The 25,817-nt window shown below is 37.9% G+C and overlaps 1 protein-coding gene across 14 annotated transcripts in view; it reads left to right on the top strand.

Annotated features, from left to right (window-relative positions):
• The window catches only part of ESRRG (estrogen related receptor gamma), a 594,635-nt gene that overhangs the window by 404,106 nt on the left and 164,712 nt on the right, over positions 1-25,817 (top strand). For all 14 annotated transcript variants that reach the window (XM_063613923.1, XM_063613921.1, XM_063613920.1 and 11 more), the window contains one exon: positions 9,117-9,532. In XM_063613923.1, coding sequence (XP_063469993.1) covers positions 9,130-9,532 — 403 coding nt within the window. In that variant the 5' untranslated portion in view covers positions 9,117-9,129. The remainder of the gene's footprint in view (positions 1-9,116; positions 9,533-25,817) is intronic.

Raw genomic sequence — 25,817 nt, 5'->3', positions numbered from 1 at the left:
CTTTTTTTTTTTTCAGTTGATTTTTTAGAATGGCAAATTATATTTAGAAATTTTTCTCTGCATGTTTGCATTTGGACTTTTGAATGTAACAAACGACAAGCAGGTCCTGATTTGAACTCTTGGCTTTTCAATGGCTTCTACTGACTTCACTGGATGCTATCTTGCTGCTGAATAATCCTTTTTTTTTTTTTTAACAATACTCTGTCATGCTACAAAATAAATCTTTAGTCATTTCCATGGCTTGAATTAAATATATGTGCAGATATATGTTATTTTCTCTTGCCTGTAAATAGTGGCTTGTGTGTTTTAGCTTTACTTTCTCTTCAAGTAACTAGCTCGAGGAAATGTTTATTTAAAAAAAGGATAGAGGAGGAATTTTTAGGATTAATAATTAGCTGAGTTCCCCTCCTCCCTGCCTCCCCACTACTCTCCTACTTCAGCTGGACAACACCTGATACCAACAATATAATGTCACCTCTGCTATAGATCACTCAAGACCAGCTGCATTTACATCCAGATGTTAACTACTGCAGACTAAGCTATTAAGGTAAAAATATAAATATAGTTTAACTGCTACCCAACAGATGGGGTTTATCATCTCTGATTGTACTGCAAATCTCTGTCTAACACAGAAATTTTCATATGTGCTTGAAGCAACCTTTAGTTCAACAACGATTTCCTAGCATTTAGATTTTCTCAACACTGTGATTCACTCAGTTGCAGAGTACCTTTTAGAGTTCCGCTCCTGGTGAACTGATCTATGTCTATAGAAGCAGCTGGTTTATTGGTCATTGTAATTGCTTTTGCAAAACTTTATCTTAATGAGTAAAGAATGACATCAATACTGTGATCTCCATATCCTTATATCAACTTGTGATAGCATTTGCATTTCCTGTTTCAGTATAGCAGAGAATAGGAAAGGGAAGTTAAGGAAGCCTGAGCTTTCACTGACCTTGATTTGATGTGTGAACTCCATCACTGGAGTGTCTGTGAGTAAAGCATCTATATTCAATTGTAATTTGTAGAGATCAGTGCGTAGACTTTCTATGAGTTGAATGTCTGTCTATTTCTTCTGTAGCACGGTGCTGTGGGAAGGTCTTCATTTAGCTGTCAGTCCCCTTGTGTGTCGAGTTCTCTTTGTTGTGCTCCTTGACTGCTTGAAAACAGAATTGTCTGAACACAAGCAAACTTTATTGATCCATATTTCTAGAAGTTTGAAAGAGGAGAGATTTGTAGAAGTAGGAGACTATTGCTTTCCCCTAGAAAGCTTACTGCAGAGGAGGTCTGCTCGTGGCATAGTAAATCTCTAACACCGAGTAAATGTTACATTCAGCATATATTGTAAGCTTCATTTTAATAATTTATCTTGGGTACTTTTTTTTTTTTAATTTCATAGAAATCTTTCGTTTTAGTGGTGGTCTCCACCCATTGCCTAGGGCTGTTAGACCCTACCCTGGGCATAGTGACCTGGTCAAGACTGGGACATCTACTACCTAAATGGTTGACTATAGCACACTATTTGAAAGCCCTTCTGTCTTTAGGCTTTTGGTTCGCAGAAGAGTAGCTTGTGTAAAGTAAGAAATATTTTCAGGGATCGGAGACAAAATGCTTGTTTTTCCATCTGCTGTGCATCTTTGTTTCTGTCTAGGAGGTTTTCGAGATTCTCTCTTCGGATCCATTGGCGTAATGTAGTTGAGCAGTTGTGAGGATATAGTTAATTAAGCTGCATTAGGGCAAATATACACACTTGTTAAAACACTTAATTTGCCTCAATAATATTGATTACATGGCAGAAGTTTGTTTAAACTAAATGGTATTCCCCCCCCCACACTGTTACAGTTTTTGAATGCAATCTGTATAATAGCTAATAGCCATCATCAGTTAAATATCATGTTAGTTATAAAGTAATGTCATAAGAATTGATTTGGACTTGGCAGTGGAGGAGAGCTCTCCCTTCAAAGCTGATGTAGATGATTAGTCAGAGTTTTAAGCAGAATCATGGTTCATATAAACTGTGTATATTTTATAGACTTATAGCTGCTCTATATTACATGAGTGCCCATCATATTAAAGAAAAGCTCAGACAGTTAATTATGCAAAACATCATGTATGCAATTACTCGGCATTATTATGCATTTAACAATTTTATTGATTTGTCAGTAGCTCACTTACTGTATTTAGAGCCATAAACAAGAGATGCTCACCCCCAGATTGAAATAGGTCCAAGGAAACAAGCTAAGGATAAATTGCACTACTAAGCGCCTCTGCATCAGATCGAATCCTTAAATACAGAAACTGTCAACAATCATAATGTGCAACACATTGTGATATCACAGGACCATTTCTTTTCCCATTAATAAAGTTTATCAACCAGGAAGCATAAGAAATCACCTGGCAATACAAATTGAAGCAACTGCAGTTTCCTACATCTAAAATAGTCTGGATGACTTCAGGAAATCAGCAGTCACTTCCAGCTTGCACAGCATAGTAAAATGGGATGCTGCTGTGTCCACAGACACTTACACCACACACATACTTACAACACCCCTAGTCTTCACTAGTTTAGTCGATCTTATTAGTGCATTTCTCTTGCCATATTTCTGGGCCTCCGTTGCAAGAAATGAATTGTCTCCATTTCCAAATCCCTTATATTTTGCAAGAGTGAAGACATAGGATTCTATAGGTATCTTTATATGTCAGATTGAGTGACAAACCATCCTGGTTTACCTGGGTTTAGGGGTATCCAGGACATGGGATTTTACTGCTAAAACCAGGATAGTTGACCAACCTAATAATAGAAAAAAATTAAATGAGAAAGGACCATTGAACTCTACAACCCTAAAAGCAGGTAGGGTTTCAGTGAGGTCCTGCCGTTAAGAATTTGGTCAGTAGGTATGAAATTATAATGCATGGGACACTTTTATTTCAATGATCAGCCAGAAATGAGTTGAAGGTCTTGATTATTTGTACTGAATTTCCTTTTTGCTTGCAGCAGAGAGCCTTTTACAGAGTTGGGAGAGCTTTCAGCTCTGATTTTTCTTTTTAGGGGGCTGCCTCTGTGTCTCCACATTACATAGCTCTATCTCTTGTCAGCAACTCAGGCACCAGCTTTGAGGGCAGCTGTTTTCTTACTCTTGTTCTTCATGGAGTAAGCTAGAGAGAGTCTTTTGAACTAAATGCACAAGTTATTTGTTCAAAGAATCAAGAAGCAGCATTACTAAATCTAAATTGTTGTGATCCTGATATACAGAAATCCATTCTATTAGATAGGGCTCAATGTTTATTAAAGGAGGCCTTAAAATTATACAGAAGCATGTGTGCATAAGTTGTCCGTGTGTTTTCATCTTTCTGAGTGTGTGGGTCAGGATTCACAATTCTTCCTTTACAACTAATGATCTCCTTCCGTTAGGTTAACCAGGCAGACCTTAAGATATTTCTTATCAAAAGAAAAAATCCTTTCTCTTCTTTTCCCAACTAAGCCAGTGTACCTTAATGCAATGATGATATGTTAGACCCAGCAGTTGTCAAAGCATCGTATTACTGTGATGCCATAATGACACCCTGTCTCTGTAAAGTAGTCATGTTTTCTCAAATCACACGTTGCACCGTTGATTTCTGACATGACACTTCATTCGGTTGCTTTCCCTTTCTTCAGCATCACCATTCTCTGACAATAGCAGCTGGTGCCCATTTTGTTACTAAGTGATTCACATTTTGCCACTTTACAAGTGCAATTAGTTGAAGCAGGGTGGAAAAAAGCTCATTGTAAAGTAGCGTGCTTGAAGTTGTAACTCAGGCTGCCATGGGAGCTGCTGGGGTCATGGGCTCTGAAGCCTGTACCTATGGGAGCTGCAACATTAGTCTAGAGGTTTTCTTCTAAAAGCATAAAACACACACACACACACGCACACGCACACACACACACAATAGACTATTAAGAGCTTTTTATTTTTTAAAACACAAATACTTAAATATTTAATCTGGTAATTTCAGAATGTAGAAAATCAACCAGTCCCCATAGATTCATTTTTGTTTTGAATCAGTAGTGATTAGGTGGTGGGACTTGATAACCTTCTTTTCTGTCCCTGAAATTCTGTGATTCTGATGAATCACACAGAGGAGCTGAGGACTCTTCTTATCTCTGTATTTGTATGTAAACTTGGAGATTTGCTGCATTGTGTCCTTATACAAAAACATTGGAAATAAATTTTTAAAGCATTTGGAATTTATAATGATGATGATTACCTTTCCAGGCCCTTAAGGATGACAAAGAAGAATAGAAAATGAGTTAACTTCTTTAACTGACATTTATTTAGCTTACCAAAGGGTTTATTATTGGTATAGATATAGTAAAAGTTGCAGAAGATATTGCCTTAGTATAACAAATGAGAAGATCTAAGATGATCTGTACACACATTCCGTATGAGAATTTTGTGCACCCATTTTCCCATTTATTTCTCCATTTGTTTTAGGGTGGAAATACAGTAGCAAATGAATTCAAGATCTGTGTAAAATTCACATGGTGAAATACAGCTGCTTGTTAAGAAGTTGTATTTCGCTGAAAGGGTTAATAGTGTATAACCCTATGGAGCATTATTGTTATACCAGAGTTTAACAAATACAAGCATTGGCTGAGCTTCAGACCTTCCACCGAAATGCAGACCACTTTGAACATCAGCACATGCATGTGGGAATTTAAACTCCTGACGGTTCATTCACGATCACACTTTACCTGGATGTAGGTAGAATCTCCAAAACCAATTAAGCTTGATAATTACAGTAGAAATTGAACATTAACTTACAGATTATCCTTTTTTCCCCCACAGCAGCAACTTTAATTGATTCTTATTCTTTCTTTCTCTCACTGTATGTGCACACATATACACACCATTAATTAACTTTCAAAAATTATGTCTTTAAATAGTCAAACAACTAAGGCATTTTATTTGGCTGATCATTAGTATCTAACACCAAAGATAATTTTCACCCTTGCTGACCCTAAGCAGTGCTAGGCAACGACTTCTTAGGTTGAAGTATGATCATCAGAATTATTTGATGCTGTATCTCAAACTGTGTTGAAATGCTTTTTAAAGCCCTGAAATTTCAGGTAGGCTGTTAAATTCCTCAAACCTAGTGTCTCATACAGGAAGGGGAACATCACACACCAGGGCCTGTTGTGGGGTGGGGGGAGCGGGGAGGGATAGCGTTAGGAGATATACCTAATGTAAATGACAAGTTAATGGGTGCAGCACACCAACATGGCACATGTATACATATGTGACAAACTGGCATGTTGTGCACATGTACCCTAAAACTTAGAGCATAATAAAAAAAAACCTAGTGTCTCATGTAGAAACTAAAGGTTATTCTTGACATTGTTATTTCCCCCTCCAGTTTATTCTCAGGGGGTTCATACAGAGGTTTTGGGAAGGGAGTTAGCTGGTCTTACTCCCTGTTCATCTCACCATTTCTCTTAAAATAATAATAGTAACCATACTAAGGCTTTAAAATAAATATTTCCCACATATTTCGACACATGTTATTTCTATTCATAATTCTTAACTAAATTTAGATTTTTATTAATCCAATGTGACTTAAAATTTCTGCATTAACAGCACAATGTGGAATTGGGCTTATTCTCTTTGGCTACAGATAAAGCCATCATTTTGAAAATGGCTCTTTCTCACAAAAAGGTGTTCTTTTGAAATAAAGTCCTATTCACTACATTCCTCTTAGAGTTAATGTGAATTTTAGTGCCTCTAATTTTAGATTGAAGTGAAGTCTAGAATAAAACCCACCAGCTGACAATTGAATTTATAGATAGTTGTGAATATTTCAGGCTTGAATAATAGAGCTGTAGAATTTCAGAGACAGAGAGGCAGAGAATTAAGGCTCGCTGTAGTTTTAGGTTATAATATAATAGTGTCTAGGAAGTGTTCAGTGTAATGAGCTAAGTAGTAATTAGGAGACAACTGTGTTCGTTCAGAGATTCTGTTTAGGCGTCACTGCACACCCTGGGTGGGTGATGCAGTAGGGCAGACCTGCAGCCAGCGCAGTGGCCCCTTCACCCCTTTTCCACTTATGCGTGGGCTGTGGATATAATTGCTGAGAAATAAAAGTAGTAGATCTCTGCGTGCCACCTCTACCTTGCTTGCTTGCTTATTTATTAAAATTGAGTAAATAAACACCATTTAAAACTCTGTTGTCTTCAAGACATTTCTGCTCTGGACTTTGGAGTCAGGCCTGAGTTCAGATTCAGGCTGTGCTGCTTCCTAGCTGTATGACCCTCAGCAAATTTTGAAAGGTCTGAGGCTCAGTTTCCTAAAGAGAAATACCTCCCTTACGAAGTTATCTTGGGGATTCAATGAGGTAATATTTGTAAAGTGCTCAGCTCAGTGCCTGGCACATAATAAGCGCTTGATAAATGGCAATTCTGACTTTTATTATTTCCACTGGGCAAAAGCTATTAGTTAAGGAAACAGTTCGTGGCAGGCCAAAACCACGTACAACCTACAGCACAAATCCAGTTGGTTCACTTTCATGTATGGCTCCAGTGGCCAGACCTTGTTTAGGAGAAGATAGTGCTTCTGTTTCAAGGACCTCTCTGGCAGCTTGTACCTCCTGAATTTCCTTGTTTTATCCAGCCTATTGCCAAGTTATGGACTGAGATTTTGGATGAGACAACTTGCTGGAGAGTCCCTATTTTTCAGGGACTTTAGCAACATGCATTTGACACATAAATATTTGATGGCTTAGCAAATAACTGATCCGTAAATGGGAGGGCAATTTCTGGCCTTGTTCTTTAAATCAAGAGTTCTGCAAATTTTACAAGTCCATGAGGAAGAGCCTGAAAAAAAGAAAATTGGGGTGAAAGTGACCATGGAAGATACAGGAAAAGAGAGAGAGGAAAGTAAAAATTTTAAAAAGAGGGTCTGAAGATGAAGCAGCCCCAAGCAACTCTCCTATGGATGAAAAAAAAAAAAATTCTAAATTAGAAAACAGTGCCTTGTAGGCAGATGGTGAAAGAGTTAATTGTCATAGCTGTGGGAAATTCAGTGCTGGAGAGAGGAAAGGGGAGCAAGCATGGTTTAGTATCCTAATAACTTCTAACTCTAGTCTAAGATCGTAATGTATGTGCGCGCAGTCCGGTAATTATAAGGTAATAAGTGAAGTGGTGGTGTAAGTGCTCTAAATTAAAAGGAATTCACAGGGCTGCTGTAAGTCAGTGCCGACCCGCTTTCTTTCAAACGTTGACTTGAGGAAAGTGCTTACCCCAGAGTGCTAAGGAGACAAGGAGAGCGATCTATTAATTACAACGTTCATTAACAGTGACGGGTACAAGGCAGCAGATGCAGAAGAGAGAGGACGCCGTAGTTCAGGCTGGTGAGGGGGATATTTTTTTCTTTCGTTAGTTCTTGAGGAAAGGACAAGACAAGTGGGTGGGCGAAAGTAAGAAGATATTTTGGTGGCTTTCTCCCTCCTATTTGCTTTCTTCACATCCTGATACTGCTTGACTTTAGAAAGCTGTGCAAGATTTTTCAAAGTGAATTATCTTTGGTAAGAGGAAAATCTTGCCTCAACACTTTGCTCCTGAGACCGCCTTCTTGGAACAGTTAAGTGAAACTTCCTGCCAGAAAAGTTCCATATTTTTCTTCATTTTAAAGTAACAGAACAATGGAGGACCTGGAGGAGGGCATGAAATTTGTGCAATGATCAAATATTAGATTTATAGTGAAAGAGATAATTGCATCCCTTTGGTTATCCTGTGACGAGTCCCCCAAATTCTAGTGAATGACCATTACCCAGAGGGATTCCCATAAATCAACTTTCCACTGGGAGGCAATTATCTAAGTCCCTTTCTTGACTGTCACCTCTTCTTTCTATAGTGGGCTCTCAGAAGCTTCTTAGACATTTTGCTAAACGAGGTTTTGCACAATGGCTAAATGAAAAGAAAATAGGACCAATTATATCTTTTCATCTAATTACCTTTCCAGAAATTCGTTCGCTTGTGAGACCAACAAAGAAAAAGGGATGAAGTGTTTCTTCTAGATAAGAGAAACAGTGTGTCAGATTAGATGCTTCATCATTTTTCCTTTTAGGAGGTATAATGTTAAATGACAAAAAGAAGTGGGGAAAGGACCAGCACAAATATATTTTTTAGGACAAAATATGCTACATTTCTACTTTACTGAATATAAATATAACATCAGATTTTATAACATCAGATATTATAAATATAACATCAGATTTGTGGACTTACAGGTATACTGAAGGCTCAGATGGCTTTTACTGATTAATCTCTTAAATAATGGCAAATCACACACAAGAAACATATGCACGTATTTATTAATCAATGTTGGTGATCAGTCACTAAGTTTTGCAGGCTCTGGGAAATAATCTTTAAATATTGGCTGGAATTTTATACTTGATGTCTCTCTATATTGCCAAATAGCTATGAAATAGAGCAATTTAAATAAAGAAACAAAGTGATTGAGGATATATTCCCTATGTGTTTTAGTCAGATCAATGAAAGACACAGTTATGCTTATGGAAGCGTGCTGACAAACAGTAATTACAGAGCTGAGGATCATCTGTTCAGTCTTGAAAATAAAAGTTTTATTCTGCTCATAATAAAATGATTGCAGCATCAGAATGAGGAGGGAAAGGTAGAGTGAGGATAAATACAATTTTAGAAACGGTATAGACTTTGCAAATCACCACCTCTTCCATTGATAAATTTAGAATCTAGAGTTGATTTAGATATTGACACTGGTTCTCCAAGAGAAAGGTAAAACAAAAGCAATTGGACCCTTTAGAGCTTTTGTTTATGGCCTGTCTGGGCCCTTTGTTGTAACCCTGTCATGCCCTTATGCTGATTACCTTCTTGTAGAACAAGAAGTATTAACTAGAGAATGAATGATGTGTAGTCCCTAGCCCTTAGGAAACACTCTCAAAGAGCAATGTCTTTAACATATGAATTCTGTTTTTTTCCTCCTTTTACCTTTCCCTTTCCCTTTCTCTATTTTTTCACCATCTCTTTTGTTTCTACCTCTTTTGGTCTCTGTGTTTGACACTCTCTCCTCCTTCTTTCTCTGTTTGTATCTCCTCAATCTCAGGCTTCTCTGCAGAATGTCAAACAAAGATCGACACATTGATTCCAGCTGTTCGTCCTTCATCAAGACGGAACCTTCCAGCCCGGCCTCCCTGACGGACAGCGTCAACCACCACAGCCCCGGTGGCTCATCAGACGCCAGTGGGAGCTACAGTTCAACCATGAATGGCCATCAGAACGGACTTGACTCGCCACCTCTCTACCCTTCTGCTCCTATCCTGGGAGGTAGTGGGCCTGTCAGGAAACTGTATGATGACTGCTCCAGCACCATTGTTGAAGATCCCCAGACCAAGTGTGAATACATGCTCAACTCGATGCCCAAGAGACTGTGTTTAGTGTGTGGTGACATCGCTTCTGGGTACCACTATGGGGTAGCGTCATGTGAAGCCTGCAAGGCATTCTTCAAGAGGACAATTCAAGGTTAGTGTCGGACCTGGGAATACTCTCCCCACTTCCAACCTCACATGATGGGTTTTTGTTTTTCCTTATTCTTATTCTCGTAAGTCAAGCACCATAGTTTTAATTCTCTCTTGAGTAGAAAATAGAAATAGATTACAATTGATAGTGGAAGATTTATAGAATAAAATCCCCCCAGATATGCTCCATATCTATTAATTTTCCTCTTACTGTTAAGCTTTAATGGTGCAAGGATAATAAACTTTGGGTAGAGTTTATAAGAGCGTAGTTATTATTAGAGCAATGTGGGTCTATATAGCAACTGTACAAATGCACATTGGACTAACAGTCTTTTTGACCCCTTTGGATCTTCCTACAGATGCATGGAAACAATAAATACTTAAGACCAGTGATTTCCAAACTTGAGTGTGCATTAAAATCATCTGGAAATCTTGTTAAAATGCAGATTCCTGGGTCCTACCTCCAGAATTTCTAATTCATTAGATCTGGGGTGAGGGCCTGCCTGAGATTGTAGATTTTTAACAAATTTTCAGGTAATGCTGATGATGCTGCCAGTCCAGGGACCAATTTTAAGAATCACTGCTCTAGACAAATTTAATTACCTACTCATCTTTCTTTTTTCCTTATGGTTGGATATACTTTTTCTAACTTTTAAATGAATTTGTATTAAAAAACTTCCAAATTATACCAATAAAATGTCATTGAATGATAAAATATACCTCCAACATATATAAGTGATATATACCCCAAACTTCATAGATTTCAGATTTATAAATAACATTATTTCCCCCACACAGTGTAGAAAAATAGGACTGAAATTTGTTTATGCCCTTTTAAACTGGTAATCTACAGATCTAGAATTCAGTTCATGAAAAAGCTATAGATGTATATTCTGGCAAAAAAATAGATTTCACGTTTTTAGGTCTCTTGTAATTCACTTTTGAAGAAAATAGGGGAAGAAAAAAATATATTTTGAGGATCCACAGCACACCAATGGTTCTCCTCAGTGGTTTACAAAATGTGTCTTCCTAACAACCAGTTATGGACACAAAGTCTATCTTCCCACATATCAGTGGTTCTCAAGCTTGCCAGCTCATTGGAATCAGTGAAAGACTTAAAAAAACATGCTGATGTCAGGGCTCATGTCCCCAAATGCTGAATTAATTGGTCTTGGGTACAGCCAGGGAAAGGGGGTTTTTGAAAGCTTCCTAGGTGATGCTTAATGTAAAGGCAAAGTTAAGAAACACTGTACTATACTGTGTTGTATTATTTGCCAACAGTTCTCAAAGTGAAGTGGCTGTACCAGCAGTACCAGCATCATCTGGGAAAATGTAAGAAATTCAAGTTTCTAGGCCCCATCCTGTATTAACTCAAACAGAATCTCTGAGGATGGGCCTAGCCATCTGCATTTTACCAACCTTCTGGGTAATCCTGATGCTAATTCAAATTTAGACCCACTGCTCTAGACCATGCTACTGCTGATTCACCACTGGCCATAGACCATCATCATCTAATGGCCCCTTGCTGGACAGAACTGAAATCAATTTATTTGGAGCCTTCATAATTTTGTGACATACTAGTTTTCAAAGTACAAAAGAAGTAATGTTTGTTAAGTGCTAATCCTTTTAAATATTTTCACAAAACATGATTCTGAAACCCTTTATGTGTACATAGAGCAGTCTCCCACCTTCTCCCTTTTTTTTTTCTTTTTGAGGCAGATTTTTACTCTTGTGGCCCAGGCTAGAGTGCAATGGCATGATCTGGGCTCACTGCAACGTCCACCTCCTGGGTTCAAGTGATTCTCTTGCCTCAGCTTCCCAAGTAGCTGGGATTACAGGCATGCACCAACACGCCCCGCTAATTTTGTATTTTTAGTGGAGACAAGGTTTCACCACATTGGCCGTGCTGGTCTCAAACTCCTGACCTCACGTGATCCACCCGCCTCAGCCTCCCAAAGTGCTGGGATTACAGGTATGAGCCACTGTGCCCGGCCCACCTTTCCTTTTAAGAGCATCTGGAAATCCAACTCTTCTCCATCAGTTGCACTGAATATTTTAGTGACAATCCTTACTTGTACTGGCTCTCCCTTGCTTTTTTGTTGTCTGTTACATAACTTTCTTGATCTGTGGCTGATGAGAACACAATCAAAATGTTTACTTAGTCAGGTGCAGTGGCTCATGCCTGTAATCCCACCACTTTGGGAGGCTGAGGCTGGGGGATCCCTTAAGGCCAAAAGTTCAAGAGATTAATCTGGGCTACAAAGTGAGAACCCTATCTCTGTAAAAAATTTACAAATCAGTTGAGCATGGTGGCTTGCGCCTGTATTCCTGGCTACTGGAAAGGTTGAGGCAGAAGGATTGCTTGAGCCCAGGAATTGGAGGTTGCATTGAGCCATGACTGCACTCCAGCCTGGGGTGACAGAGCTAGACACAGTCTCAAAAAAAAAACAAACAAAAAAAAAACAAGTTTACCCAAAGCACAATTTCTCAAGACATCATACTCTTACAGAGTAGATGACATACTTAATCCTAATCTTTTCATAGCCTTTCATAGTTTTAAATGAAGACCACAAAGCCAAGTTAGTATGCAGTACATATGAATGTCCTAAATATCTTCATAGCTGTATCTTCATAATTTCTGGCTCATGGTTGCTATATTTATTGATATTTTCTTACAAAAATCTTTCATTTACTGGACTTTTATTTTCTTTATCCTCATCTATAAACTGAAGGCATTAACCTCAGGATACTTAAGTTTAAAATGAAATATAAAATCACATGGAAAGCAAGTAAGCTAAAAACAATGGTGGTCTGTGCACAAGGCTTTTCATCACTTCTGGGCATTTGAGAAATCTCTTCAGTCTATTTGGTAACACTATGAAACTTGAGAATGAAAGCACACCTCAAATCTTTGGGTGTTTACCAGCCATTGTTCCACAGTGTTGTAATCCTTATGGTTACAAAGTATATAAAATTCAAACCGTTATTAATTTGATTTTGTTAACTCAGTTTACACGGCTCTGAATCTTAACTACACAAAGATAAGCAAATATTTTGGGATAAATTCACGAGCACTGAGTGCGCTGATGTAAGCAAGAGGTTCTCAATGTGAAAACCACTCCCATTTATTCAACAAATATTTACTGAGAACCTGTGATTCAGACAGCAGGCTGGTTGGAGTGTCCTCTTATCCACATTTTATTAAAGCTTTGTTCCCAAAGGTTGTGGATTGAGATGAATTCCTCTAACAAATGTCTCCTGCCTTGAGGAAATACCAATTTTTAGGGTTGAGGGGATTAAACCCTCGAGTCTTTGGTATGTTTTGTAAAGATAGAATAACAGTGTGAAACAATTTCCTGATACATGTCTCAAAACATTTTATAGGTTAGACATTAATAGCTCTGCAATAGTTATTTACTGAGCAATAATTAGAATACAGCAATTGGAATTCTATGCATGAGTATTCTTTAGGATGCTGAAATGCTACCAAAAGCTTAACAGAGCAAAGCGCAGGGTGATTCTTGGCATTGATGTATGTGCTCAGTTTTACTCCATATTGGAGAGAGCAAGTTTCAAGGATTTTGAGCAGGAGACAGAGATGTCACTGTCCAGATTAGCACTCTGGACTTGCCCACCTGGCTGTGCTTGTAGCTGGCAGCTGCGCAGCACTTGGTGAGGCTACCCTGCTAGCTACATCATCAGGCATCACACTGTGGTGCTCACTTAGCCCCAAAAAGGCAGTGAGGCAAATAAAGGGATTAAATTGTGAAAGTATAATGTAATAATTAGAGTGGTAATTGTAAGGAAGATTGGAACAGCCCCTCCTTTCTGTGGCCAAATACAGTAGTGATAGCTGTTGAACTCCAAAGATGTTGAGTGTGGCCCAGACTCATATTCCAATGCTGAAGCTGCCTTAGAGTTCATTCTCATGCCTTCAGAAAGCATTGCAGCCAAACCACCCTTAACAGATTGTAGTCTCTCCCTCCCCTCCATTAAAGCTCTCCAAGGAAAAAGAAGAGATTATGTAACTCCCCTTGACAACAAGCCTTTCTAGACTAGACGCCCAGTTGGACAGGCCGTTACATAAATGTGACTCCTGCCTCACCAGGGCCTGGTTCTACTCTCATTGACTTAAAGGACACGTGCATCCATAGGTGTTTTCATATACGCCATCATCTGTTAAGATCTTTCCTTTTTAATGTATCTTCTTCTTATTTTTGAGGCAGGGTCTCACTGTGTTGCCCAGGCTGTTGTACAGTGATGTGATCTTGGCTCACTGCCTGTTGTACAGTAATGTGATCTTGGCTCACTGCAGCCTCGACCTCCTGGGCTCAAGTGATCCCTCCCCCTCAGCCTCCCAAGTAGCTGGACAACAGGCATGCACTACCATGCCTACCTAATTTTTCACTCTTTTGTAGAGATGGGATCTCCCTATGTTGCCCAGGCTGATCTCAAACTCCTGTCCTCAAATGATCCTCCTGCCTCAGCCTCCCAAAATGCTGGGATTACAGGCATGAGCCATCTTATTTCTTATTTTAACAATTTATTTTTAGGATTGGTTATTGAGTGTGTAATAAATATATAAGTTTAAAAAGTTGGGAAAATACTTCTTAAACTTGGAACCAAAAGAACATATATCCAGAGCATATCTTGAGAAAAGTAATACAAATTGTTCTTTTCAGAGCTGAATGTGCTATTTCTGTTGTGAAAGACAATTAATCATGGATTTCAATGAAAGGTAAATAGAAAGGAATATTTTACTTATTGACTATTTTCAAGTTATCATTGAAAAACTGTTGAATTAGGTCAGCATTTAGTTGGGTAGAAGCCAACGTTTTGCTGTTTTGTTTTTGTTTTTGGCCGACCAAAATACTTTTTACAAAACTTTGACAGCTCTACTCTGTCATCCAATAGGGTTACAGTGGCAGCAGTGATTTCATGTCATTTTCTAGGCATAGTAATTTTGGGGATGTGATATTGTTATTCTTCTGATTTTTTTCCAATTCCAATTTTGGCCTTAATTCATAAATGAATGGAGCCTGCCTTCTTGCCTGCCTGCCTGCCTGCCTGCTTGCCTTCCTTCCTTCCTTCTTTTCTTTTCTTTTCTTTTCTTTTCTTTTCTTTTCTTTTCTTTTCTTTTTTTTTTTTTTGGAGCTTCTCATTAAGAGTTTCCCCTAAACTTTTGATAGGGAGGCAAGAGAAGGAAAACATCCTTATACCCAAGTAGGTCAATACATATTTCATTATTTAATCGACAAAACACTAGCTCATATAATAAGGAAAATAATTTTATAAATAGTTTTCTTTGTGTAGATAATATAGCCATTCTAACTGCTCATTATAGTGCTAAAGTATTCTTCTTTCCCCCACATTTAAAAAGTGGGAAATTGTATATTTAAAAATATGAGATTTTAAAAAGACGTTCATTATAGCATGGGTTTTGGATTTATATAAAGCCAGGCCCAAGTCTCAGCCACTTACCAGCTGTGAGATCTTAACCCCTCTTTTCCTCTGTTTCCCAAGTGATGAGGGTTACATGAGACAATGAATATCGAAGTACTTGACCCATAGTAAATGTACAATAAATTATTAACTTTGGTTGATATTGGGAATATGACTGGGATACCCAGACACTGGATAGTTCATGTAATCTAGCACAGAGTTATCCTTGATGCTAAACTAGAAGGACAGGTATGTCACCTTCCTGAGCTCACAGCTGTCTCCACCCTTTAGCTATGATCGTAAACCCTCTCTCCTGTAGCCATTTCTCACTGATGGTGCCTTTATATGATTGGAGGCATTTAGGTGAACTGTCTGGAAATTTGTTTAGTTTTATTTAGCTTATGGTGCTCAATTAACTTTATTTCCCTGTGAATATGGATGGGAAACTGCATACATCAAAAAGCAAGCCTGAATTTTGGAACTTGCATAAAACATAAAATTCCCAGTTAAGCTTCACATGTGAAATTTAGGTGCTGAAGTAGTAGCATATCTTCCCTGCGTGAGGTGTGGGAGTGACCATTATGGAACTAAGTCCACTGTGAACGCTGTGGGACCTAGGACAAGAGTACAGCAAACACCCAAATACTGCATAGTATATGTAAATATGTTTAAGTTATAAATCAAGATACCAAATCACCAAGTGAAATTTGTTCTAGTCTCTTATTTGACCAACTATACCTTCATAATGGTCTGGGAGACTGACTTTTTATTGGTCAGTCTTTGACTCCAAGGAGCAGTTTTGTGTCAGTGAGAGGCAGTGCAAGGAGAGCTGGTTCATAGCCTGCAGCCCATCCCCTTTCTCACTCCTCTATCTACCAATCTTGTACATAGTGTGGACACCCTTGCCCACATGTCTAAGGCCCAGTGACCCCTTCCAAACAGCTGTTCCTTGACCACGCACAGGTCTAATGTGCACACCAGAAAGGCAGTTTAGTCCAGTCTAGCTTCCAGAGAACAGACCCAGGAGAGAGTCCCGCTCAGGCCCTGGCACCTCCATGAGCTTGTGGTGATCTAGCCAGGGAGTTTGAGGGTCCCAGATACTCAGGATCATGGGGTACACAGGGGATGGCTCCAGGTGGGCTTTGTTCCCTTCACACTTTGAATGGGATCCTTGTGCTACGTATACCTTCTAAAGCCCATGGCCTTCAGGCAAGGGCTTTTCTTGTCTGAGGTTAAGGTGGCATTAATGTGAGCCTAAATCTCACCTTAAACATAGGGCATTAAGATTAGTCATTTTCCTGCAAGCCATATGCTAAAGGCATGCGGGCATAGCCCTTGGATCTGAAGTGACCAACTGCTTTCCTGCACTGTGAATTGTATGACTCCTTCCTGAAGCAGGCAGTATAGTCCCAGAGGATCTTTTCTGGTGTTGCATTTCTTTTGCCATCATGTGCTATTTCAGTCTTAGAATGTCTTCAGCCATAGAGAAAATAAGAACTTACAAACTGAGTGTACATGATATGAACCTTCCAAAGGAAACTGATAAAATGTATTTAACCCAAATAGTGTCTAGAGAAAATAACTGCCTCAGTTTATAGTAATTGGTAGCTTTAAAACTCAAATATGTTATAAAATTGAAATCCAAAATAATATGGAAATGTTTAAATTGACTTGACGAATCACAGTGATTATCAGTTTGAATGCAGTGTTAAATTAAATATGGAAGTAATATTTTCCAAAGAAATGCTGTCTATAATTCATTGCTTTAACTTTTTTTTTTGTGACAGTCTCTTTCTGTTACCCAGGCTGAAGTGCAGTGGTGCCACCTTGGCTCAATGCAATGTCCGCCTCCTGGGTTCAAGTGATTCTCCTGCCTCAGCTTCCCAAGTAGCTGGGATTACAGGCACACACCAGCAAGCCTGACTAATTTTTGTATTTTTAGTAGAGACAGAGTTTCACTATGTTGGCCAGGCTGGTCTCAAACTTCTGACCTCAAGTGATCTGCCCACCTTGGCCTCCCAAAGTGCTGGGATTACAGGCATGAGCCACTGCGCCCAGCCTGCTTTAACTCTTAACTTGCTTTTGTTATAAGTTTGACTTTTCCACTTCTTCTTGCATTTGATGCCAATTATGTCTGAGTTTTTGAAATGCATTAATGTTGCCAAATTATAAATAACAAATATCATTCTACTCTTGCTATTTTAATTGCTAGGTTCAGTGTTTATTTTAATAGTAAAAGTTAGTATTGCAGATTTTCTTTTTTGGTGAAGATGTACTGTTTGAATGGGTGTCCTAAAACAGCATAGTTTAGTTTTTCTTCTGGTTTTGACTTACTGGAACCACTTCTTGGGACAAGTGAGTAGTGATTCCTTTTCCATGGTTTGTTCTAACTTGGGGTGTCACCTAAATTATACTTTTGAGGTTGTCAAAGAGCTACTGGTCAGCAGGCATTTTCAAGAGACAGATAATAAATTAGATAGTTTAAATATCTTAGGTTATCACATATCTTAGGATCTGTGGGCCACATGCCTTCTTTGTTCCACACTCTTTGTTTTGCTTTTTTAAGCTGTTTAAAAATATAAAAAAACACTCTGAGCTTAAGGGCATTCAAAAACAAGCCCAGACCTGGATTTGACCTGCTGGTCATAGTTCGGGTAACTTCTAAATCGAAACACTCTATTTATCTTCCTTGTAGGCAACATCGATGAACAAGATTTTTATGCCAAAGGATTTCCTAGGCAGTTTTGTGTACATATCATTTATAAAATTGAAACCCAATCTCTATCATGATTTTTTTTTTAGTCTATTATTTCCCTTTTTCAGAATATTTTTACTTCTTCAGAATTTTCTAGTCTCTTTTCTCTGTTTGGATATTTCAAGCCTGTTTGAACTACACATCTGTGAGCACTATGATATATACACGTGAATATATGTGTGTGAGTGTGTGTGTGTGTGTGTGTGTTGGCTAGCTAATTAGAAAACAGAATAAATGTAAATTAAGACAAAGTAACAGAGTGGCTGATGAAAAAAGATCTTTGGGTTGTGCAAAATCAAAGTGATTATTTTCAGAGATTTTATTTCATGGTTGATCTTTGATCAAGGAAAGAAAAATAGAATAAAATGTAATGATCCTCACTAGATTTTTGTCCTTCAAATATTAGAAACTCCAGTTTGCAGGAAACAGAATCTCTGGTGCCATTTACATGTTTATTAAACACATAGCATTACATTACTGTATTTTGAAAGTCATTTAAAATAGGCACATCATTTTAGCTTTGAGTTGTAGCGTATATTTTCCTGTTGGGTGACACTACATAAGAGCCTATTCCATGTAAGGGGTATATGCCAATGGCATTCAGGATGGACACAAATTTGCAACAAAACTTTTAATGCCCAACTATGGCTCACGTTATATTAGGCAAACAAAATTAACTTTCCTAGCAATGTATTTGCAAAAGGGTAACCTTCTTTCCTACTGTCTCTGTTACTTCACAGTGATTTGGAAGAAGTGATAGTATGTGTTTCATATTCCTCTGCTGATATTAAATATTTATTTATTTATTTATTTTTTGAGACAGAGTCTCGCTCTGTCACCCAGGCTGGAGTGCAATGGTGTGATCTTGGCTGACTGCAACCTCCGCCTCCCGAGTTCAAGCGATTCTTCTGCCTCAGCCTCCTGAGTGGCTGGGATTACAGGTGCCAGCCACTACACCCAGCTAATTTTTGTATTTTTTAGTAGAGACGGGGTTTCACCATGTTAGTAAGGCTGGTCTCGAACTCCTGACCTCAGTTGATCCACCCGCCTCGGCCTTACAAAGTGCTGGGATTACAGGCGTGAGCCCCCACATCCGGCCTTATTTATTTTAAGTAATACATTTTGTAGTAGTAATATCACTAATTCATGATAGTTACATTTAATAAAAGGACAAGCTTTTTCATAATTTTTCAACTTAGTTCTATCTTTTTTTTTTTTTTTTGAGTTGGAGTCTCGCTCTGTCACCCAGGCTGGAGGGCAATGGGGTGATCTTGGCTCACTGCAACCTCCACCTCCCGGATTCAAGCGATTCTCGTGCCTCAGCCTCCTGAGTAGCTGGGATTACAGGCACGCACCACCATGCCTGGCTAAGTTTTGTACTTTTAGTAGAGACAAGGTTTCACCATGTTTGCCAAGCTGGTCTCACACTGCTGACCTCAGGTGATCCACCCGCCTTGGTCTCCTGATGTGCTGGGATTAGAGGCGTGAGCCACTGCACCCAGCCTAAACTTAGTTCTATCTTTATATTTTAACAGAACTTATAATATATCTGTTACATAAGCCCATATTTTGTGGCTTATACTGTGTGATATGGCCTATGTTAGAATCCAAAAAAATACGGATGTAATTCTGGAATAAATTATCTTTACATATGCATACTTAATCAGAGCCTGTATCTTATTTATTTTTCCTTTAATTAAACCCTCTGCACTCAGAAAATAAAATCAATTCCCCATAGATCTCCTGAGCTAGTGTCCTCAGATAGAGTAGCATGGATGGAAAGCTGCCCTTCAGGTGCTGACTGTGGGTGCAGCTGGCATAAGACCTGGTGCCTCTCTGGTTCCAGTGTGGAGCATCCCCTATCCTGACCCGTTTGGGTTACTCAAACGTACCTGTTCGAAATTCAATCATTCTCTTATGGAAAAGAAGCCCTTACATTGCCATTTCTTCCAGTGATTTCTTTTGAGGAGAGGGGAGTTCTCTTAACCTGTCCCAAAGTACAACCTGTTAAGTCTCTGAGCTCTCCTAGCAAGTAACTGTTGAGAAGGAAGTTTGTGTCTTTTTATGTTCCAGTCTAAGGGAATTCACAGATCACTTCCAATTAATTCTTATAAAAATGCCATTGACTTTTCTGCCTTTTGCAAGGTGTAATTTTACATTTGTGAGTGGACTTTCAGGAAGCGGGTGTGGCTGACTCTTTGCCTACAGATCACTGGACTTTCCCCAGAGGACATGCCATCCATAATCTCTATTATCTGATGACTATTTGTTTTGATGAAGGTACTGGAGGCAGTTCTTTGATTACAAGATAAACTCCCAAACAAAGACATCAGTGCCTTTCTTAGCACTCTAAGAGCTTTCCTTCATTCCTCCTTGTGCTCGCTTAACCCAGAACCAAGTCATGACAAATAAGGCTGCTTCAGACCCTGCTAGAATAGCCTCAGTCTACTGAACAATATGTTAAATGCTTGAGAGCAAAACAATAGGAATGATACTTTGTGCTTTATATTTTTCAAAATGCATGTTTTTGTACATATGTTCAAATAATTATACAATAAAAGCCATTCCTCCAGTAAACTCAAAATTGGTTATGGCTAAAGCCAGGTAGGGTATATTAGAATGTTCACTCTAAATGTAGGAAATAAAACAAAAATGAATGATGAGAGTTGTGTTGTCAGAAGTTCCTATTGATGTAGGTCACTTCTGCTTGGTAACTAGTTGTGGGGGAATATGACTCAATATGATTTGCTAAATCCATAAGAAAGGGAACATCAGTTCTTGTTAAAAGTCAAACTATAGAAGCTGTTAGGCAACTCGTGAGGTATGGCTGGGTGGGGTTCAGAATTTTGACATGAGTAAAAGTCATGGGTCAGGATTTTATTTTCTTTTTTTGGTAAAGCCCAGGGCAGTGATGTGTTTTCCTGATATACTGCTAGAAAAACTTAGACAATTTCTTAGAAGTTATAAAACACATTAACACACTCAAGTTATAAACCACATGAATTCACTTTCTTTTAAAGTTGCTGATAATGAGACTTCAGTGATGTAACGGCCTAGTCATTAAGCTCATTTATACAATTTAAAAAGTTTCACATAAGCTCAAAATTAGGTACAGGGTGCTGGTGTAGTATTTTAACTTTTATAATTAAAAGCTAATCTGTTTGTATTGAAAAGAAATGACATTTAAACTTAAAAAATGATTGTGGTAAGAAACATAAAATTTACCATCTTAACCTTTTTTTAATGTATAGTACATTAGTGTTAACTGTATGCGCATGGTTGTGCAATAGCTCACGAGTCTTTAGTATTTCATCATGCCAGATGTAACCTCTGCACTCATGAAACAACTCCTCATTTCTCCCTACCCCCAGTCCCTGCTAGCCACCATTCTTCTTTCTGTTTCTGTGAGTTTGTCTGCTCTAGATATCTCATATAAGTGGAATCATGCAGTCTTTGTCTTTTTCTCACTGGCTTATTTCACTTAGCATAATATCATCAAAGTTCATTCTTGTCATTGTGCATGACAGAATTTCTTTTTAAAAACAGAATAATACAGGAGTCCCCCATTATCTGCAGGGGATGTGTACCAAGACCCCCAGAGGATACCTGAAACCATAGATAAGATAGGACTGAACCCTATAGAGACGAGGATTTTTTTTTTTCTATACATACATATCTATGATAAAGTTTAATTTATAGATTAGGCCCAGTAAGAGATTAACGAAAGTAACTAATACTAAAATAGGATAATTATAACAATATACAATACTAAAAGTTATGTGAATGTGGTCTCTCTCTCTCTCTCAAAATATTTTACTGTACTGTACCTTGGGTAATTGAAACTGCCGAAAGGGAAATCACAAATAAGAGAGGACTACTACATTCCACTGTATGGATAGACCACGTTTTCTTTGTGCTTTCCTCTCTTGGCTGACATTTAGGTTGCTTCCATTTCTTGGCTATTTGTAAATAATACTGCAGTGAACATGGGTGTACAAATACTTGTTTGAGATCCTATTTTTAATTCTTTTGGATGTATGCATACACCAAGAAGTGAAATTACTGGATCACACGGTAATTCTATTTATAATTCTTAGAAGAACTCCCGTACTGTTTTCTAGAGTGGCAGTACCATTTTATATTACCACCAACAGAGCACAAGGGTTCTAATTTCTTCATATTCTTTTCAGTGCTTGTTATTTTCTGTTTTTTTTTTTTTTTTTCTTCAGTAGCGACCATCCTAATGGGTGGGAGGTGAATGTTTAAATATTTTTGAGAGTTTTATATATATACCAAATTTATATATACACTAAAGTTCCAATCTTTTATCACCTTAGGCTTATCCATAAGTAATTTTATATATATGGATAATGTACATAGTTGTTTTAAGGTTCCTGAGCTTAATGCAATGCCTTTAGATGAAGAATTTGTTAACCAATAATATTAATAGTAATAATAAATATATTAGTTTAATTTATAATAATAATGAATATATTTGATTTTGGAAAGTGCCACACATTGTTCTATGTGCTTTACATTAATTATCTTATTTCTTTACTCATCCCAATGAAGTAGGCAGTCCTATCATGATTATATTATCTTCTTTTATAGATGTGGAACCTGAGGCACAGAGAAGTAATTGCCCAAAGAACAACTGGGTCCCCGAAATCTTGAACCCAGAGCCTGTCCTCTTAACCCCTTCATTGCACTGCCTTGTATATTTTAAAAGCTTTTAAAAGATTGAATGATTATAGATTGTATTTTTCTTGAGAGAATTTTAATCCATGGGCAAAACTGTTTAAGTTATTAAAATAAAAATGAGGAATTGAGTATGCCAAATGTTATGATTAGATAATATTCAAGGTTTTTAGAAAGGAGACAGTAAGAACTAAGTCTTAAAAATACCTAAACGTTTTGTAATTCATTTTTAGAAATCCCTTAAATGTGAAGCTTGAGAGCACAACTCTTCAGTGCCTCCACCATTTCCATTTCCTGTGTCAGTTCTCTGGATTTTTATCATCTGACATGCATTTCTCCACCCAATTTTTGTTTGTTAGTCTTGGACTGATCCTAAAAATCTGTCTCCACTGATGACACTTATGTATTCTTTAATTATTTCTTTTAGGAAGAAAGAGGCTTATTTCTCTCCTGTTTTGATGTGAGAATAATTGTCCATTTGCGTAAACTTTGTGACCACTCCAGAAGGCAGCTCAGAATCAATCCCTTTTTGTTGTTGTTGTTGTTGGTCTTGGTCTCTTTTTTTGTTTCTCTTATGATGAATGATAGTTAGAAAGAGACAAATATTTTTAATCTATTTTTAACAAAAAGTTGCTATATTATTTTGAATTAAATCTCATTTTATCTTGGTTTGAGCAGACTTTAAAAAAAGGGCATCTCTGATAATACTAGAAAGAATACTACTGAGAGATTATTTAGTTCAAGGACATCTTTGTTAATTTAGAATGTAGAGCTGAAAATCTGAATGTACCTTTAGAATGAATCTGAATACATATCCCAAATCTACATTTTGATATCCATTTTGTTTTCAGTGCGTACTATTTACAGTTTCCACTTGAGGACGATCAGAGATAAACACAAAAATCTTCAAAGGAAGGAATGTAGCCCAATATGTTGTCCTCGAGTGTACCTTTTTTTCCCCGCTTTTGCCTCCAGAGCATCTTCACTACTCCCAAAGTACATCCTGCTTTTGGAAAAACCTCACCGTGCCCCAGAGCTTTCGCTTATGTTTTATATGGAGAACAATGTCAAATTTTGTAATACTTAAAGCAGAAGTTTTCCAACTCATTCTTCCGTTTGTTCTTCTCAGTTATTATCAATTTATAAAGATTTCTTTAAAAAGTTTCTGTGCCTAACTTGGGGGAAACTACCTTACAGAGTCGTGAGCAAGAAAGGAAATCATGGATAATAGACTGTAAAGTATTTTTGTCATTGCAGCCTTTTGTCCATATGGTTTAGACAAGAGATGGCTAAACCAAGGCCTGCGGGCCAAATCCATTTTGCTAAAGAAAGTTTTATTGGAACATAGCCACACCTATTCTAGTATAGTCTGTGGCTGCTTTTGTGCTATAGCAGCTGAGTTAAGGAGTCACAGCAGAGACTGAATGACCCGCAAAGACAGAAATATGTACAATCTGGCCCTTTCAAAAAAGCTTGCCAACCAAACCCCTGCTCTTCTGTGGAAGACTTAGCGTTAAACAAATATCCCACAGTGGAGGAGGCATTTTTATCCTATGTCCCTTGGACAATCATCAAACAGGAACCCCCCGACTCTCCCTGCTAAGTTTTCCCCTATACTTTTCTTTCTTCTCTTCGTAGGGAGATGCGAGGCACTTATCTGAAATCCCTAACTTAGCAGACAGTTCAGGTATACAGATTTTATTTTAAACTTCAGGTACAGACTACATTTGGTACTACACTTCAGGTACAGACTACCAGGAGCTTCTATTGTTTTCTGGACTTTCCTCATCTTTCTCTCAATCCAGCCAGCAGCCCTGTCTGAGTTCCCTGACCCTTGGGGTAATTACTGTTTTTTGAATGTTTTACCTTCTTTTATGACCGAGTCCATCGTTGGTTTGTTTGTTTGCTTTTGCTTCTCACAAACTGCCTTTTGACTCAGACATCAGTTCTTTGTCTTCTGGCTGACAAGCGCAAGGCCAGAAGAAATTCTCTAGCTAGCACTTCCTTACTTCTGTGCTGAGAACCAGCACCTGGGCACTTCTTGAGTCCCTCTTAGCTCTTTCTCCTGCATTCCTTCCCTGAGTACAGTAATGATGCTGTAATTATTGCTAATATTATAATCAATACTAACTCCCTGTCAGGAACTCTGCTAAGCGTCTTAAATACATGATCTTACTTAATGTTAATAGCAATCCCATAATGCATCAATTATTATTACCCATCCACGTCATTCATAAAGAAGGTAACTCCGAATTTAAGAGCTGTTCCAAAGTCACATGGAAAATGGTAGAACGAGGCAGCCCAATTTGACTCCAATATGTTAGCTCATAATCCATATGTTATACTGCCTCCTACAGCTTACACACAGATCAATTACTATTACTTATGTCAAGAACGAGTTCCCTAAATCAGTATTCATTTTAGAGGATGCAGATATTTGTTGAATATATGAACTTGATCTTAAAAGCACACTCTAATTCCATTTTTTCTTCTCTGACAAACTTTGGGCACATTGATAGCATCCAAGAACAGAAGCACTTAGGGATGGTGTTAGAAAAGTTACACTTGTTTAAGGTAGAAGGAAAATCTCAAGAAGTAAAATTTCTATTTAAGAATCAACTGCTTTTATCATATAGGATATCATCCAAATGCCTCTAACTGGTCATATGCTCTTGTACCAGTCTGTAAAAGTTGCCGTAAAATGTACACATTGACGCTGTTTCCATCCAAAGATAGTGAATGCATTAGATGTAATTAGCATTGCTTTCTTTTCCAAGAATATTTTATTAACAAGCCTTTTGTTGTTGTTGCATGTTTTGAAAGACAGATAAGCAGACTTGCATCGAGGTTGTTTAAAATTCACAGGTAGAAGAAGAACACGTAAAAATTGATGTTGGATAGAGAACACAGCAAATTTGGAGGTTATAGTCAGCTCAGATATTATATATTTCTTGTGGCAGTGGTCACCTTTGAGCTCTTTTATAACGACTTCTGTGACATGATCTGTGTACTATAAGAGCTTAAAAACTAAGAAGAAGAGACTGTACACATCATGTAGGATATGCATTTTACACTGTAAATAACAGTTGCCTTTTACCAGAAGACATCATTATATCAGAACTAAAAACATTGAATTTCTTTAGTCCTTGGATGAGAAACATTTATATTCTCCATCATTTTCACCAGTGTATTTTTATTATCCACTTACCAGTCCCTTTTAAATGTATTTCAGAACACACCCTCATGATTATGGATTGCTTTTTTTTTTCCATCATGAACAAGAACATTATTTTGGGATTGTTAAAATGCATTGTGTACAACCTGACACCTGTTGCTTTGGTGACATGCTCTGTTTGGTTTCTGTGGAATTAAACAGGCCATCAACCATACTGGT

This window comes from Symphalangus syndactylus, chromosome 19 (genome assembly GCF_028878055.3).
Source record: "Symphalangus syndactylus isolate Jambi chromosome 19, NHGRI_mSymSyn1-v2.1_pri, whole genome shotgun sequence".
Lineage (NCBI taxonomy): Eukaryota > Metazoa > Chordata > Mammalia > Primates > Hylobatidae > Symphalangus > Symphalangus syndactylus.
The sequence above is the reverse complement of the archived record's forward strand: the minus strand, read 5'-3'. Positions and strand labels throughout refer to the sequence as shown.